The sequence below is a fragment of the Drosophila teissieri genome, chromosome 2R (assembly GCF_016746235.2).
Source record: "Drosophila teissieri strain GT53w chromosome 2R, Prin_Dtei_1.1, whole genome shotgun sequence".
NCBI lineage: Eukaryota > Metazoa > Arthropoda > Insecta > Diptera > Drosophilidae > Drosophila > Drosophila teissieri.
Window position 1 is genome coordinate 15,964,645 of NC_053030.1, and position 19,253 is coordinate 15,983,897.

General features: G+C 45.6%; 1 protein-coding gene across 4 annotated transcripts; it reads left to right on the top strand.

The window, feature by feature from the left end:
- The first annotated feature begins 4,624 nt into the window (after window positions 1-4,624).
- Window positions 4,625-18,797, top strand: LOC122612952 (protein windpipe). 4 transcript variants are annotated; one of them, XM_043786873.1, is made up of 3 exons: window positions 4,625-4,930; window positions 8,443-8,491; window positions 15,944-18,797. In XM_043786873.1, the coding sequence occupies exon 3, from the start codon at window positions 16,014-16,016 to the stop codon at window positions 18,057-18,059; it is 2,046 nt and encodes a 681-aa protein (XP_043642808.1). In that variant the 5' UTR covers window positions 4,625-4,930; window positions 8,443-8,491; window positions 15,944-16,013; the 3' UTR covers window positions 18,060-18,797. The 4 variants fall into 4 exon arrangements, with proteins under 4 accessions (XP_043642808.1, XP_043642811.1, XP_043642809.1 ...); XM_043786874.1 differs by lacking the exon at window positions 4,625-4,930 and adding an exon at window positions 5,456-5,560; XM_043786875.1 differs by lacking the exon at window positions 4,625-4,930 and adding an exon at window positions 5,524-5,541.
- The last annotated feature ends 456 nt before the right edge of the window (window positions 18,798-19,253 follow it).

The following is a 19,253-nucleotide window of genomic DNA, read 5'->3' on the forward strand; positions in this document are numbered from 1 at the left end:
AAACGAAATTCAATGAGGAACGCAGTTTGCGATGCCAGCACCAAATGCAGCAATCCGCCGCCACTTGGGCGCTGATCGATCTGCGGAGTATTGGAGCTCCAGAGGATCTGGGCTTGGATGGATGCGGAGACCAGTCGATGATGATGGCGTTGAATGGGGACCATTTGATTTGTGCGTGCCTGGCATCGCAAGAAGATGGACGCCGCGCTGCGAGGCCCCCAAAGGCAGCGATCCTTCAGGTGGATGCTGCCAACTGGAATAGGCCAGGAGCTCCCATCACCTCCCACTCCCAAGGTGACCTTGACCCAGCTAAACGCCCGAGTCGCAGCAACGGTAAAGTCTGGCTAGATGCCTAGACAATGTGCTGAAGTTCCGCCAAACCAGTTTTGCACGGAGAAAAATATATAAGTGTTAACTTCATAATTTCACTACTCACTTTTATTTGAATAACTTGAGCCATGGGATTAAAGTCTTTAGTCTTAGACACCTTGATAAGCTGATTTTAATCGTTTTTAAAACATAAAGATATCATTCTGTGAGATAATGTTTTCTCTGCACAATGAGGAGGGAGGCCAGTGACCAATTTGGTTAGAGCGGCCTTCGCTGGATCCCACCTCGTTGAGCATTCCCATTTCCGATTCCCGCTGAAAAGTTGGCCAGAACTTGGTGGCCTGATTACCATGAAGCTGAAGCTGAAGCTGAAGTTGAAGCTGCATCTGCATCTGCGTAGCCTAACGAGCTTGTTGCAAGTTGATTACGTTGATTAGCGACCACCTGCGAATGCCATTTGCCATTTACCATTTGCCATCGCACTTGCAACGGCGGGCTTAGTCTGAAAAATCATTGTCGTTTATCGAGGCAACAGCATGATTAACTTGGGAGAGAGTCTTTGCGTAATGAATCAGGGTTATGCGCATTTGTCAAAATATCCAGGAGGCTTACATCGCGGATACCAGTTTCGGAAGATTATACAAATTGGGATTCCACTTATGTGCATATGTACGCTTTAAGTTCAAGTGTTCGGGGTCATCCTGAGGTCTAGTTTAAAGAATATTATTTTATTTCTTTTAATTGTTAGCTAATGTCTTTCCCCTTTTGTATGCATAATTTCACTGCCTCTGTCACGTAGGAATGCCAGCTCTACCAACCTTTACATTCAATCCCGTTCCCATTCCATTCTAGGAATGGGCCGAGCCGAAAAAGTGAAACTACAGTTAGCTATCTATATATTTACATGATATCATAAAGATATTTGAAGAGAGGGGGCCACACATGTCCCGACTCCAATGAACTCTCCCAGTCAGCGTAACTGTAATCGCCGCGACCCCAAATAAAGGCGCCCAATTTGATTCAACCCGAGCCGAAAGGGCGATCACGTTGCCGCCAGATTATAATATAGTCATAATTTTTGGCCAACCGCCGAACAAGCCTTTGTAGAACAACACGTAGAAACAATTAAAATGCCCAGCCACCTCGGTGCGCTGTGTACACGTTGTTTATCCAAATACCCGAGGGCACCAAAGAAGGCATCTGAAAATTACACCTAGGCTGAAAATAAATGTCCAGCGACCAATGAGGCGGAACGTGCGATTTCCATATACGATTTTGATTTGGATTCCGAAGCCGAAGCTGAATACTGCACCCCTGCGAATGGAATGGAGTCGGCTCCAAATGCAGATGCAGTTGGTTATGAAACACGGCCGAGTGAGGGGATCGACGGTTAATTGTGAATTTCCGGTTCACTGCAGCTCATTTGCCTGCCTGCTCGCCCCTCCTCAGTCCCCGGAAAACAGAGCTGGAGCCACTCGCCCAGTCAGTCAGTCAGCCAGTCAGTCAGTCAGTCAGTGAGTCAATGAAAGCGAAACCCACGGACTCCGTATCTCATTAATATGGGTCAGCCCGGCAAATGGCTGGCATTACTTTGCATTTGGCGAGATTTCCCATCTAAGGCATATTAGATTTGCCCGTTTGATTGCAAACTTTTCCACTTCTGGAGTTGTATAACCTCTGCATTCTGAGCCTAATTAATTGCTACTGCATACAGGCCAGCTGGCACCCCACAATGAAGATATCGTATCAATATTTACACAAAAATTAACTTTAATCGCATTGTCAGAGCTGTCGCTGCGCAAAGCCCTCGAAACGAAAATTAGTCAGGTGCTCTAATCAATTAAGTCAGCCAGTGCTGCCGTGGAAAGAAAAACAGTGTTCCCCGTGTGGCACAAACACGAGATCCGGGAATTCACTTCAGCTGCAGGAGTATTTTCGCTGGAAGGCCAACGCCTTAACCTTGAGCCACCAGCTTTCCCCCCGCTGGACAAACAAACAATCTTTGCGATTCTGGAAATTGCATAACTCCAACAACAGTTGCCAGTGGCGAGTTGCGAGTTGCCAGCTGATTGCTCGGTTGCCGGAGGTGAGAAGTGATATATTTGTCAGCCGAGAGGGCTAATGTTATTAATAAATATCACGACTATCTAATCGAGAACAGAGCCAATTTTCGTCAAGTGTTTCCATCGCTCATACGCCACTCTCAAATCAATGAATTGCATGACGCAGAACGCAGAGCGCATGACTTTAAGGCAAAGGGCTTCACTGGAAGCGCCTGAATATGTAATATAATTAGTTGGTAAATAGACCGCTGGCCAAACAACAATTTGAGACACACAATGCGACAGAACAAGGCGCCGCGAAACTCAAGCCTCTCTGTTAGCTCAGCTTTCGGTTCTGATCGACAGACTGAGCCACAGACTGTAAATATTATATGCAACTCTAGAGCCGCTCCATATCCATATCCGACCATCGCCCACGATCCCCTGGCTCACTTGCAGATATGTCCCAGTCTGACGTCAACCCTAGGCGTGTCCCTCTCCAAAAAGCGCCAAGGCTAGCCCCATTTGCAATTAAGATTTTGGCCATTGCCGAAAAGCCAAATTCATTCAGACTTCTCACACATTTTATCAGTTCGCCAAAGTTGGGGCGTTGGACACTTCCGACCGATTGACGTACGCAGAAGAGCTGGAGAGGATCGGCGGCGTCGTTTCGGCAGGTGGGTCGTCGGGTGAGATAAACAATAGTCCGACACCCGTGAAATCTAGCCGCCTCTTTATCCGTTCTCTATAAACAGGCGGATATTTTTCGATCACCCGGGTACCGAGTAAACAAACGTGTGGCTAAAATATACATTATTACTTTGATATATAATACTCAAAATGTGATGGGTTTCAAGTGAACGGATTTTCAATGAAAGAACCATGTGGATCAAGCAAAGTAATCATTTTAAATACAATTTTCAACAATTGTAATATACTTATAAACAACATATGTTTATTATTTAGATTATAGTCAATGTCTAATTTCTATAAAAATACATTCAGATTAATAAGCAATTAAGAACTGAATTAAAAATATCATATAGGATATTTGAAGGGTATACGTCAGTCTATCACAGTCATCTCATCTAAAAGTGAGCAAACAATCAGCCAGTTCGCTTGCTGGCGTTCAATTTTGAACGATTAAGGAAAAGTTGAAGGGGTGCGAGTGCGAATATTTGGATGGTGAGATAATGATGTTGTTGTGCTCAACTCACCTCACCTCCCCATAAAAATGGAAATCCGTTCAATTAGTGTCCTACTCGGAAATCTTGCGCAAAATTAAGCAAAGGAAGCAAAGGGCTTTGGGCGCAAGTGGGTCTTCAGAACTGAGTGGGTGATATCACCAGAAAACCCATCGAGAACAAACAAGGCGAGTGTGAGAGCCCAGGGCGATAAGATAAAATCAAGCTCAAATATTTAACATTGGTATTAACACGAAGTTTGGCCACTCAGCTGCCTCGTACATGGCGCACATATGTATGTATGAGTACTCATAGAGATTCGTAATTGCGATCGTGGGCTGCCTGAAGTTCACTCGATTCATTCACAAACGAACATTAACTTTGACCCACAAACCCAATAAAACGTAAACAAACCCACCCACGCATTAACTTGGAGTTGAAGTAGGCGAGGTTGTTACTAGGAGTTGCGAGTTAACCTGAAGTCGCAATCATTAGCTGCTGGCCGAGAAGAGAGTGCGTATTTATCGAATGGCGGAAAAGAATATGGCAAGCGATAAGATAAGCCCGAGCTTTTGATAAAAACCAGCAGAATATTATTTCGAGAGCTGTGCACTTTTGCGTACGTTTACAGCAGGAAGTGAAAAATGCAAACCGTGTAAAGCAAGCAAAACAAGTGTGGGCTATATATATTTTTAGAACAAAACGGTGAGTATCATCAATTGATAACGTCTGGCATTTGTTGATAAGCTTTCGCGCGCTCTCGCACTATAATATTTTTGCAAATCGCGAAGCTTTTTCGATGGATTTCATAACCCAAACAAAGTGCTGCGTGTTCCATGGCGCGTGTGCCGCCGATTATCCACGTGTTCTCCAGCGCTACCAGCTCTATATAGGTGCGGATACAGATGCAGATACAGTGTATCTGTATCTACGGGTATGGAATTGGCACTCTCTCTCTTCCTTTCTCTCTCTCTCTTTCTCTCTGGTTTCCTTCGCATAACCAGTAGCTTTCGCCATGTGCTTTGCTCTCGCTCCGTTGAAGTTTTGTAGCGCTTCGCAATCGGGGGTTCCAATAGCGGTTCATTCGCTGCTAAGCTCTCCCCGCGAACGGTCGTGTCCGATCCCAGATCTCCGATCTCCGAGCTCCGGTCTCCGATCCACGATCCACGATCTCCGATTTTCGGTTCACGTTCTATACGGCTACCCGATTTTCGCAGGTATCGAGCTTTGTTCAGTTCGGGCAACTCCAAAGTCGAGACGTGTCGTCGGGTGCGTGCGTGTGCGCGAATCTGAACAGAAAAGCGAAAAAGTGCCGATCCGATCCGAAAAGGCAGCGCTACGAGTTCCACCTCTCCCTCTCTCCAAAACGTCTAGGTAATTAAAAATTATATAGTTTCCGTTGCCACACACACGGTCGCCAACTAGCTAGTGCCAAGCTAAATAGTGGTACAAACAGAAAAAAAGCACAAAAACACAAAAAGATGCATAAAAATCTTGCGGATGCAGGGCGCAAATCGAAACCAAACCGCCAGATATCTGACAGATATCACACAGATACTTGCATTGGGCGATTTACGAGTCTAAATTGCTTGTGTGACGTGCTGCTGCTGCTGCTCTGTTGTTTCTGCCTTCATTGTCATCCCTCTCGGCGTTTTTGGGTGCTCTCCCCCTTCAGAGATTCGAATTTTTGTATCTTTTCTCGTTTTATTTTTCTGATCTTGTTTTTTTTTCACTTTTCGGCGACTGCGACACATTCTGTGATAGCAGACAGTCTGAGAAATCTCGGCGGCTGCGATCTTCGCCAGTCTCTGGCCGCCAGTTCAAACCGAAACACACTGTGATCGCATCGAGTGCCGAAGGACTCTACCCAGAACAAAAGACAAAAGACAACTAATACGTACTCACGCACATAAAAAACACATATCTGATTGAACAAAAGTGCTCTCTGTGTAGAAACATAAGGACCGCAAAGAACCGTGAAAAGCGTAAAGTACCCAGTGTATTGTGAGTTGGGCTTTGATAACCCGTAGTAAAAGCCTCGCTGTCTGCGCATTGTGATAAGAAATAGCCAAAAATACAACGCTACCGTGTGTGTGTGTGTGTGTGTGTGATTTCGATCCGCAAAGGGATTGGATTAATCTCGATGCGAATGTAAAAGGCCAGGGTTCGGGGTTTTTGGAAATAAAGCAAGTGACTGCCGCCGAATTGCTTTACCCTTTATTACTCACATATGCATTTGCGGTTGGTTTGGGTTTTTTTTGTGTGTGGCAAACTTGACCCTATTTCCCAATGAATTCGAGTTATATAATTGCCAAAAAGCAAGTATGAAAGAGGGATGAGTAAGCCATAATAAAACGGTTACTCTCTTAACCCCCGGGCATGGGCACTTAAACCGATTGCAAACTTATTACGAGCGACAGAAGTAGCACGGATTCATGTGAAATCTCCGCCAGACACTCCGCTGCCTACGCGACTGACTTGGCTTCCAGCCACCCCAAGCCCCCCAAACCCAGCCGATCTGCTCCAATCCGATCCGTCTGCGTCTGCCCATACATGATATATATGTGATGTACATATACACACATGCGAGTTAAAACGTAAACCCACCCAGGCACCAAGCACCCAGCACCAAGCACCTCTAGATGTGAGCTTTTAGCGCCCTGCAATTCGGAATCGTTTACGTAAAGCCACTGGAAACCGCACTCGGCAGCCGGTTGATTCATTCAGATACGGATAGGTATCGGGCGATCGGGTCTATATTCTTTCGAATTTTGTTGTATTTTCCCCGTGTTTGTGGTTACCCATGGCCCACCCACTTCAAACGCCGGGTGAATCACTTGCCCACGAAATGGGGTATAAAAAGAAATGTTCATAATACACGCCGCTGTTTGTCAGCTCGAAAAGCGAAGAGTCATGCAACATCAACGCAATGAGCGTAATGAGATTATCAATCAACTTGCAGATAGAGATGTGATCCCGAGTGGCGAAATGGCGAACACTGCGAAGGTGGATCGTCCAGCTCCGCGTGGAGCAGTAAACTCCAGCGCTTGCGTAATACTCCTCCAAGTTTGCCTCCACCTCCGAGCCAAGGTGCTAATTTCCAGCGCATAATTCACAGAGGTGTGCGACTGCGAACTCAAAACTGTTTCCAGGCAATTTCCAGAAATCGGCTTTATGGCCAATAGTTCGCTGCCCCCCACCAGAAAAAAAGGCAAAAAGCCCAAGTTGTATCTGTGAGTGGCGCAGACACACTTATCTATACCCTGAAGTTTGCCAATTTATCGGAAATATGTTCGCCGTTTCCTGTAATGTGCTCGTTTCACCAAAACATATCTAGAGCGGAAACATCAAGTTCTTGCCCTGCTATTTCGACTTGTATTTCAAGTTCAAGTCATTTTGACTCAACTTGCAAGTAAATATGGCCAGTTGGCGCCTTGTGTCTGGGCTCTCCATTTTCGAGGTGTTATGTTGCGTCTCGATCGAAGGCAATACGAGATCGAATGCAGGCAGTACAACACTCACACCCACCATCGCCATGGAAACATGGAAGCAGTCCATGAAGTGCACTTCATGGTCCCATTTTGGGTGGATGTGTCAACCTTGTCCCCATTAGATATAGACCTAGAGTAGTGTTCCAAAGGGGGATGAGCAACAAGTGTGTAGGTTCGATAAGGCGAAACAAGTTGTTATCGAGGCGCAATCAAAACAATATCATTGGGCAACCCCATCGTAGTGTGAAACTTGGAGTGCATTCTGGAAATGGAAAGAGCAGAGTGCTCCGAAATTTTGTCAAACGCAAATGAGAGACACAAATCCCGGGGCTCAAGTGCACATGACTGTGTTGTGGGCTCCACCCTATCTATAATTAGCAAATGTAGCAAGATAAGATAAAAAACCCGAAGCAGTGCAGATAGTGTGAAAAGCTCGCCGAAATGAAAGGAATTCCGGCATAGGGCATATGGAGAGTTCCTTAGGGGAGTGGGATTTCTGTGACGCAGAATGGGCAGCAGATTGTTTATCCGCTGGGAATATTCGTAAAGTAAACATCTCAGGGAAATAGTTCGCTTCTGCGAACAAATTCAAGTTCAACAGGCAAGAGTTTGCCGAGATCTCGACATCTGTTCTGCTGATCTGCGATCTGTGATCTGTGATCTCTGGACCGCTGGCCAGTGGCCACCTGCGCCAGATTCCGAAGATCACGAGCTGACCAGTTCATCAATGGCTGTTAATTTGCATGTTGTGATGAGTTCCGACCTCGTCGATTATGCCAAACCATTCCAAACCATTCCAGTCCATTCAAAAGCCACAGAAGTAAACAGCACAGTTTCTGTGGGAGTTTGCGGATTACGTGACAGTATTTTCGGTCACGTCCATCGCATAACAATCGGGCAACAGGTTGTTGGCTCCTCGAATCTAACAATGGATGAGCAACGCCCTGAGAATCGACGGGCTATTCGGGTGATTCAGGCCTTAATTGTTCAAGCTTTGAAGTTGCTTTTGCTTTTGAATAACAGAAACTATATGTTTTGCAGCCTTGAAGGCTGAACTCCATTGACCTTTGGGCAGTTTTATTATAGTTAGTTTAGGATAGTTAGGATAGTTTATATTTTTCGCAAATGCTTTCACTATTCAGCGGATTAGGATTAGTTTAATACCAACAGCTGCAGCTGACAGTCTTTAGGTGAAGCAAAGTTCGTTAAAAATGAATTTAGACGGGCCGGCAATTAAGACTTTAATTGCATCCAATTAAAATCAAAGCCAAGAAATTATTGCTCAGATAAATAGCAAACTCCCCACTGCCAGTCACTCCAATGTGCACACTCGAACGTTTGATATAAAAATGTCATCTTAACCGCTTTTATATTTTATATGTTTTATTTTTACAGATCTGGCCAGAGGATCCGCGGATATCGACGTATGCATGTCTTATAGAAGGTACGAATTGAGTTGTGCAAACATCAAACTGGCATTCGCCGAGCAGAAACGAAAACAAAGTCAAGATCATGGGATGGCGCGGCAGGGGGTGGAATTTATTTGGGAGCTCTTAACTGGGCTTGCGAGTCATCATCGAAAACCGAAACCCGTTCAGTTGCTTTTCGGCCGCGTTTGTTTGTTGCTTTCAGCCCAGTCCGTGGGTGCCGGCCGGCTTCGTTGTGCTTTTGCTTTTACTGTGCTTTTGCTTTGCTCTGTTGCTTAGCTCTGTTGCTCTGTTGCGAACTGCTGCCAACTGCTGCCAACTGGCCTAGCCGTTTTTGGCTCTAAAAATAAAGCAAGTGGTCATAACTGTCAAATGCCGCTCTCCGCTTTATCGGCTCCTCCATCTTCCATCTTCCATCTCCCATCTCGCAGTGGCCAGTGGCAATGGCCAAGATGCGATGCTGGGGCCACTTAAATGGCCGGCAAACGTGCGTGCTCTTAACGTGTCAACTGCCAAACGAAGCCATGAAAAACGGCTGTACGATCATGCGATCTTCGAATGCATCCACAGCTAACCGCAGGCTAATTTGTCTGGAGGAGTGTCCATATCGTGCACTGCAAGAAACACTTGCCCATTCATGTTGAGGTCTACTTTCAAGGGGCCAAATCTATTTCACCTCTTTAGTTCAAGTACAAACTCACAATATATATTTCGTATAATAAAATATTTGCTATGATTGCCTCTATCGAACAGTTTACTTTGTTAGCTAATGGTTCTTCTTTCGCACAGAAATAATAATTTGCTAACAATAGGAGCCTATATATACTTATTTATTTCTTTGAGTGCACAATCAGATGGCATGAACTGATGGGCTCTTTTATCCAGACGGTCGCCTTTTGTGCAACAACAGCAGCCAGTGGGAATGTGAATGGCTTAGTGCACTGGCTATAATTACACTGCACTACACGGTTGACTCCCGGGAGGAAGGTCAACACTTGCTCTTGGAACTAGCCCCCGGGTCAAACTCGATCTGGTTTAAAGGAAGCTAGCAAAACGAGTGGGGAAATCCAAGTTGAGGCCAATACCAGATCGCATTTGGCAATCGATGACGCGGATTTTCAATTGGCCTTTCCATTTTGGGGGTTTCTGTTTTGGGCAGATATTCGACTGACTGACTTGCCTGACGTCATTTGGCGCTAATAATTTCGTAAATTTTATAATCATTGTCATGACATCAGCCAGCTAACTGAGGCAGTTCCCCTGGCCAACACCTTGCAGTGAAGTGGCGTTTAGTTGTTCCCGGAATTCCATTCGCACAGATTGACAAATAATGACATATAGCAATTAAATGTAGTTTATTACGATAGTCGAGTGTTCGCCGCCTCGGATTCCTTTGAAAGTGATCATCAGTAGGCAGCAGTGTCGCTAGGCAACCAACCAGCATAATTGAATTTGCTGGCTGAGCCTGAACTTGAACCCGCGATGAGCAGTGTAAATAAACCAGCGGCTTTGGCTGTGGGATCGCTGGATAGCAAGGGGGAGGTGTGGTGGGGAATATATGGTATATGGCAGTTGGAGGAATGAATTTCGCAGGTGCAGATTGGCAAATAATTTCTCGCTAGTCAGGCGTCGTCTTGGCATCTACATGGCATGCAGTTCAGATGCCTTTCGGCTAGACACAAAATGCTTGGGCTAAAGACCGAATAGTTGGGATCATTCAATTGATATTTACGATATTTTATGGCGCAAGCTGGAGATTTATTGGCAGTGTGTAACGGCGAATAAATTGCAAACTCACCTCGAGCAGTGTGTGTAGTTTTAACTTCGCATTACGCCTTAGTTGCGTTTTCAGTTTAATCGGAAGCAGTCGTCGTCGATGTGTTAATGGGATGCAATTCACTTGGGGGAAGGTCGTCGCGCGAATCTATTTCCAAAGCTACACCGATTCCAATTCCAATTCCGATTCGGAAAAGCGCAGCCCACACAACTGCGTTAATTTGTACAATATAACAAGCCAAGTACGATATTTTGCCAATTGCATCATCCGATGCCGAAAACGAACAGCGAAAAGCGAAACGAATCTCATGACTATCCAAGTTCAGCGGCAGAACGATCTGCATGCCTTTTTTCGCTCGTTTTTTCCCAATTAACGAGAGTGTGGATATTTATTTAACTCGACTATTAGTATGCACAAACAGCAGGATAGATAGATACGTGTTCGTATCTGTATCTACGAGTAACACTGTAGCTCGAGTTGGCTAATTATGGCTACGTGGCGCGACTTCCAGCTGAGCTGATTTGATTTGATCTCTGGGATCTAAGTCGTCTGGAACTTGTTATTGATAAACTTCAGACAATTACTAGGCATTGATCGGACTGAATTAACGTGTTTCTAATTGAATGCCAGAAAAGTTCAATGAAAAGTCAACCCCAGTCGTCAGACCGTTTCCTTTTCGTCGAGCGGAGAACTGTCCGCCCATATACAAGTAATTCGAAATAGCAATTACGGATTAATCACTAAGCTTTTGAACGGTAGTTAATTGGTTTCTTAATGGATTCATGTGGCAAGAAAGGCCGCATCAAAACGATAAGCCAGCTTTTTCTTTCGTTTTTGATAATCAAAAACTATGAACTATGTGGCTTAGACTAACTAAAATATATTATTGCTTTATATATGTGCAAACCTAGAAATTAATTAAAATATGTTTAATACTTTATATAAATATGTATATTATTTTTATTAGCACCATTTCGCTTGGCAACATTTTAATGGCTAGAAATAATGTGCTCTGAATAGGATGATTTTTCGAAGAAATACTGAGTTGGTTGGGATTCAAATTCCGATCTCATCACACATCCCTGACAGAAAACACTCATTTGAAATGGCGTTTGGCACTAATCAGAATCAACACCCGTTGACATCCGAGTCCATCATCAATTGTATCTAGGTGCCTTGTTTTTTTTGCCTACACTCTCAATGGCAATGATTTGGGTTCTGTGGGCCGCGTGTGGGTGTGAAATGTTTGCATAGATTGCAAGAGGCAATATAAAATAGAAAATAGAAAGAAAAACACAAGGGAAGTGTATTTTTATGGCCGCCTGCCTTTCTCTTTTGCCGGTGATTTTTCGTGGTCTCTGTTTATTTTGAGAGCTGCCTGCAATACTATTCAGTTTTGAATTCAATCGAGAGCGAGAGTCGAGCATTATTTGAATGTCAAGATTTGCGGTAGCAAACATTTTCTGGCCGCCTGCCCAAAAAGCGAAAATCAGCCCATTTGTTGATAGCCGCTGATTTCGTAGGTCAAGTTCAAATTGTGCGTAGTATTTCGAGATTATCTCAGGCGGTACAGTAGCTGGCCAATGGCCACTTGTCGTATACGCAATGTGGCTCAGCTAGTTGTTTTATTGACCATAATGTGGTACATTGACTTTCTGCTTTCTTGGCCAACACGTTTTGCATAATTCACATAATTTCAGCTTACGCCCTGCACTTTTGGCCCGTCTCTTTGGCTCTTATGCGGTATTTTGGCCAACGCTCGCCACTCACTCACATATTCATATTTCGGTTATGCATGGCCCGGTGATTGGTTTTCTCCCGATTCGTGGAAATCAATTAAACACTGCACCGCAAAAGCAAAAGCTGAAGCAAAAGTAGAAGCAGAAGCAAAAGCGAAGTGAACCCAGGTTAAAAGTAGATTCCAAAGAGAACGGGAACGCGCCTTCATATGGGAAAGAGTTTTTCCAGGTTACGCCTGAGTTTAGGCTCATTTGCACTTGATTGAACAGTTGAATTGCAAACTGCTTAAATGGCATTTTATTGATAATGTTGACGGCGTACTCAATGTGGGTCATTATATGTGGAACTGCACACATATACTATACATATATCACATATTACCAGCCGATCTGTCGACCATCGAAGTCAGTTGGAAATTAGAATATGCTAATTTGTCTATGCCTCCATTGCCGCCGCTCGTTGCTCGTTGCTCATTGCTCGTTTTGAATGGATACTGTGAATGGCTGAATGAATGACTGACTGAGTGTCGGAGTGTCTGTGCTGGCCAAATCCAAATCCGAATCCAGCATATTGACTCACAACCCATAGTTGGACGTCATCTCTTATGACTTTGGCGGTACTTTTTGCCGCATTGTGCTCGCCGCTTTGCCGTCTTAATGCGGCCAACACATTAGCGTTTGCGGCAGCTTCAGCTTCAGCTTCAACTTCAGCCTGAGCTTGGCTTTTTGTGTGCCAGGTAAAATACCCGAATCACCTGATGTTTTAATTGCCTGGCGTCATCAGTTTTTTGCTCTTTTTTCTCGCCAGCGAAAGAGAAAATATTGTGAATTCGATAGAAACGTATGTATGTACATACATTGTATATGTCAGTGGCAGCAGAAAATAAGTGAAATGAAATGAAATGAAAAGAATTGTATTTTAAACGAGTGGCCCAGAAGATCCAAGTCTATTTGCATACAGCCGTATATTTATTTAGATGGCCAAACAAAAGCCCAAGCAAACACTTTTCATTTTATCATTGTGGCTCGGCCGCCGAGTTGCGCTAATTGAAATGTATAAAAAAGATTTGCACAAATCTAAAAATACACACATATATAACAATTTATTTTGCCAGCATTTTGCGATCGCAGCATGACGTGATTTAATTTTTTTGTGGTCTTCCACCTCTTCCACATACGTTTTTGTTCGAGTGTGAAAGAACGAGTTGTGGAGAAACAGCAGCATTTCTTTCCAGTTGAACTCGAAGACAGAAACTCGAGATTGTTCTCTGCTGGATTGTGTTTTTTTCTCTGTCAAGGTTGAACATTTGTCATAGTTTAAGATTTTTCGCCGTTGTCTGCCGCTGATTTCTCTCAATTTGCAAACGGTTTATTCTAAGTTGGTCTCGTTTTCGCCATTAAGTGGCATTTGGTATATACATATGGTATATGGTATATATATACACCAGACTCTATATAGCCTATATGCAGCCCTCTCTAATTTCGGCTTCCTGTCGCCGCCAAACATCAAAGTGCAAGGGGTATGCTACTCGTCTCAAGTAATTAACTAACTGAGCCGCGTGATCGAATTATGATATCAGCGCTGCGATCGCAGATAGCTGAGTGGTGCAGAAGATTTTTAGCGAAATGCAATTAACCGCATTGATTGCATTTGGCGCAAACAGGTGGCAGCTGCAAATTACGAATGCAGCAATTGACAGATTTTGATAAATGTCTGCCCCCCCGTAAACAGTAAACAGGCAGAAACAGGGAGAAAGTTCCGTTTATGCACCCAACTCTGGGCAATTTGTCAACGGCAAAGGCAATCGGAGACGCGTTTAGCCAAAAAAAGTGACACAATTGCTGGGAAACCACTTTTCATGTGTCTCCTCTGTTTTCGGACGAATGCCCGCATAATGACACTGACCTTGGATTCCCCCTTCTTCGGAAACGCGGATAGCAGATAGCAGATCGCAGATTTATTTTTGCATGCTCGTGTGACGCCTCATTTCCAGTTGGTATTTTCTGCTCCGCGGGACGGGGATCCCTCAATGATTTGCCCAGCGGCAGCTGCATGTTTGTGACCATTTCCAACTTACATGGCACAGGGTGGGAAAAGGAAAAGGGAAAGGGGAATCCCCCGCCGGGAGACACGTGCAGGGGGTGGGGCAACCCCTACGGCAGCTCATTTCAGCTTGCTACTCGCATGTAAATACAGTCGTCCAACTGCTGAATAATTCAAGTCCGCGCCACCAATTGCAAATTGAGCTGGCTCTGCAACTGCAACTCAGACCGCTCGTCACTCAGACAGACCGGCATCTTTTCTAGATCTCGTCTATCTGTTGATTAGGATTGGGCATCGCCAGTGTGACACACTGCGGGAAAAACCGATTGCCAAGGCGATTGGGCACTGCAAGTGATCAAAATGGAATCATCTATGATGTTGCGCTTTATATATGCATTTCATATATAAATCATTCTTAAAGATACTTTGTATATGAGTCTATTATCTCATATACATAAGTACATCACATCATATATACATTTATCTTAAAGATTCTTAGCATATTAGTCTGGTATCTCATAGATGCACATCATATATAAATCTATCTTAAAGATAATTTCCATATTAGTCTAGTATCTCATAGACATATCATATATATATCTTTCCCAAAGATTCTTTGCATATTAGTCTGGCACATCATATATGCGCACCATATAGATATAAATCTATCTTCAAGATACTTTGCATATTAGCTGCATTAGTGTGGTTAACTGCATAATAACAACTCAAACAAAGTGGTTGACAGAAGAGCTATTATAAATTTTATAATATAAAAAGACAGAATTTAGATTAAAAGACCATTGAATTTTCTATAAAACATAGCTCCTGTCATGTATAGAAGCCCATAGAATTTCGTTTAGTGTGCGAGCGTTCCAGCTTTTGCGGTCAGAGGCTCAGGGCTTATCAATGCGGAGGGGGGGCTGCGGTGGGAGGTCGATCCAAACGAGCGCCAGTTGCACTTAAATTGCATCCACGAGACAGCCGTCAATCAGTTTGCGTGGCTCGTGGAAGGCGAGCAATAAACAGAAGATGCGGATTAAAAGCGGGCCGCTGACAATCTGCTCTGATTAGGCGAGTGCATCAGCCCAAGGCCTTCACCTCCTCAGATTCCCCCCCCACGATTAGTACATATCACAATCGCTTTGAGTCACTCTCTGAAGTGGTTATTTTTGGGCATCCATGCTGGCTGGTCAGGTGCTTCTTGCTGATGTCACGACGAAGCGTTTGGCGCAAAGCAAACGAGTGAATTATTAATTACCCTTCGCAGAGATAGCGTCAAATACTGGGGCTTGAACAGCGGCGATAAGCGAATCTAACACCGATAACGTCTGTCGATAGGGTTTGGTTTGGTTCGCGAGAAGGAAAAACTGTGGAAAAGAAGATCGCCGAAGTTGGCGGAATCGGGAATGACGCAACCAGTGACGAAGACAGGTTGCCAAGCAAAGATAGCTCCAAAGCTCTGGTAGTTTCCGTTCAAAGGTGGTGCCAGTAGGATCGAACTTCAGCGAAATCGTCTCCAACTAAGTTAAATTGCAGGAATTTATCTTAAGACAAAGGGTACTTTTTCTTCATTTCTTTTATTTTAGGGTATAGCTTGTGAATAGTTCAAAACATATTTCGTTTGGTAGACAAGTACCTCATTTTTGCAGAAAAGCTGATTCATACTGTTTTCAATTCGCATTTCTCATTCTGCGAAAAAAATAAAAAGTAATAATGTATAAATAAGTAGATTAATGTTTCGTGTTTCAAGCAATATTAGCAGACAATGTATTTAGACATCATATTTTTCCTTTGATTGTTAATGGTTCCATCTTGTGGGTATTTAAATGGATATATCCTAGTGTGTCTTATGTGTTTTATTAAATATATAAGCTAGTTTTTAATTAACCACTTTCTCATCCCTTTTCAGATAAGACGCCAAGAGAGGAAGCTAGAAGGATCCACTGCCAGCGCACCAGCCACAAATCATCCGCACAGCCATGGAACGCGTCCACCTGACCGCCTGGTTGGCCCTGTTCCTCATCGTGGTGGCCGCCGCCACGCCCACTCCCGCTCGCCCGCCCACCGACTGCCCGGCGGACTGCAGCTGCAGCCGGGCCCAGCACACGCACAAGCCACTGTACCACCTCAAGTGCAACAGCACCCGCGGTCTGCGGCAGGCCGAGAAGACGTTCCAGTCGACGGTGCCGGTGCACTCCATCGACCTGTCCCACCTGAACCTCACCCGCCTGAGCCATGTGCTGGACAAGCTGCCGGAGCTGACCTCCGCCGACTTGTCGCACAACCAGCTGAGGGATCTGGGTCACCTGGGCAAGGGCCTGAAGCGACTGAACCTGAAGCACAATCAGCTGACCTCGGACAAGCTGAGGAAACTGCCGCAGCATCTGCAGGTGCTCAACCTGCAGCACAACAACATCAGCCACCTGCCGCTGGAGCTGACCCACATGCACCAGTTGCACCAGCTGGAGCTGAGCCACAACGCCATCAACTGCTCCTGCCAGACGCTGGAGGTGCGCAACTGGCTGGTGGAGCGCATCGTCTACATGGAGCACCCCGTTGTCTGCTCCTATCCCCTGGAGTTCAGGGGTCGCTCCTGGCTGCAGTTGAAGCAGGATGAGATCTGCAAGAAGGAGAAGTACCAATGGTTCGACACCGATACCCAGGAGAACGAACTGATGATGGGCGACCAGCCGGCTGCTGTCTCTGCGGAACGCGAGGATGAGGAGGAACTGGGCAAGGACTTTCTGCCCATCGTTGGCAATCCCGCAGCCACGGCTAAGAAGGTTCGCTCGCCCCAGAGCCCGCTGCCTGGTGACCAGGTGGAGGGATCCGGAGACCTCAGCGAAACCAACATGGAGCTTAAGTTGCCCGAAGAGAACGTTGCAGAGTCTGAAGCTGCGGAATCCCAGTTGGTGGATGCTGCAGCCTCTGCAGATGCTCCGGTGCCCCAGGAGCACATCGTTAAGGACGACGACGAAGATGACGAGGGTTCCGGCAGCGGCGGTGGTCTGCTTTTCATTCCCGATCTCTCCAAAGTAAGGATTTCCTCCGAAGACGAGCTAGATAGCGATGGCAAGCCAGAGGAGAGCGATGTGAGACCTCTTGAGAATCCAGAGAACTCGGAGAATCCAGACACCGTCTTCTCCAATAAAATCGGCATTTATGAAGGCGACCAGGAGGAGAAGAAGCCCGTGGAGGAGGATAGTATCGTGCCCGTGGTGCTGACAAATCTGAACACTGGTCCGGGCTCCGATGTGGTGACTGATGGACCACTGGACGCCAGCAAGGAGTCCGAGGACATCCTGACCGCCAAGATAGGCAAGCCGAAGGACGACAGCAGCGCCATCTACTATCTGCTGGCCGTGATCGGCCTGATTGTGGTGGGCCTGGTGCTCTTCGTGGCCATCAAGCGTTGCAAGTACGACAGCAATGCGGCCGCCCGCGATGCGGAGGCCCAGCGGCAGACGGAGCTCCTGGACATGGACAAGAAGCAGCTGGGCAAGCCGCTGCACAAGAACGGCCATGGCAACGGCCAGGAGCACTCGCCACTGATCGGCGAGAAGACCAAGCTGGACGAGGCACAGATCGTGAAGAAGCCCTACGAGAACGGAGACGCCAAGGACGGCGCTGGTCAGCAGCCCCTGCTCAATGGCAATGGCTCCGCCAATGGAGGTGCCAAGGAGGCACCCGAGAGCGGCGAGCCCGCCGCCCATGAATACTACCCCATCAGTCCACGCTACCCCACACCGCAATCGCCCAGGGCATCCAAGTACGCACAGCAACAGCAGCTCGCCGAGCAGAACAACAACGAGCCGGATGGCGCCTACCTGCCCTCGTCGCCCAAGTCCGGAAGGTACTCGCCCGTCTACTCCCCGGAGACGGGTCGCGTCAAGATCAAGCTGACGGAGACCCCCAGGCCCAAGACCCCCATGCTGGTGACGCGCAGCAAGTCCAATGCCGGGGACATCATCACCACGCCCGTCAGACCCATCGAACCCACCCACCAGGTGGTCAATGGCCACTGATTGCAGCTAGCCATCCACTCTCGACACAGCCCGACCTTCCCGACTCGCCCCCAACTACGTGACCCATTGCCATCCGCTGGCATTTGACGCAAGATGAACTGTGTTCCATCAGTTTCATTCTGTAGATGAGAGATTGTTATCAAATTCAAGTTGGCCAAATGCTTTCGGATTGGGCAACTGGGAACCGGGGTGTATTCCCTCCTCAGCTTCATCACCAGCAACATAAGGCAGCGACATGTGCAGCAGCATCATGTGCAGCAGCAACACGTTCTACACCTGCAACACATGCAACATCTGCTGCAGCAGCATCTAGAATAAAGCAGAAGCCAAGGCGACGAAAACAAACAAGCAAACTATTCGTGTTAAGCACCCTACTTTGTGACCCCCTCTTAATTGTGACCGACAAGTAGTGTTTTAGCCATAAGTAAATTAATTACACCTAAGCGTAAATCTAGTTTAATACCAAAGTTAAAAAAATATATGCGTTTAAACAATGAAATCAGTCGTCGAGTGCAAAATGAAACGAAAATATCAATGAGCCGGGAAAACGGAAAGGAGTTAACCCTTTTTTGCATGATAAATGCTTTCAATCTGCATCTGCATGTGATGTTCACACCATACTTACTGTATATGTATGTACTTTTATAACCTACCTATATACTGTAAACTACTTAAGCTGCGTTCTCTCGTGAAATTATAATGTGTGAGTTCATTAAATGCAAGCGAACTTCAAAAATACATCACAGCGTGTCTTTCATTTGTTCGAAATGGTAGCAATGTGGTAAAAACCAAGATCTTGGATGGGAAAGCGATGATTGTAATACCAAAAGAAAAGCCATAAAAACAGACTAACACCGCTTTCTGTTATTGTTAGTACTAAAACTATAAACTATGTTGTTTCTTCGAAAATTGGCGATTGTTTGTTTTCTGTGGTATTGTTTTAAACCCTTTTTTATGAAATTGGCAGAGCGTTTGATTGAAAAGCATATTCTTGAAATGTAGATGGCGCCACATGGCCCTGCCAGCGTATCCAGGTTTCAAACCATATTGGAGTCTAAAGCTTATGTTGCGTGGCCCAGCTTTCACTCAAGTTACATTTTTCACTCAAACTGCAAAACCTTTTCAAACTCAAATTTTCGGAGTCATTATCATATTTTCAAAATTTTCGGTTTTATGATGCTTATGATGATCATA

Excerpts from the sequence above, each read along its gene's own strand:
- LOC122612952 (XM_043786873.1), top strand. The coding sequence starts at position 16,014 with ATGGAACGCGTCCACCTGACCGCCTGGTTGGCCCTGTTCCTCATCGTG.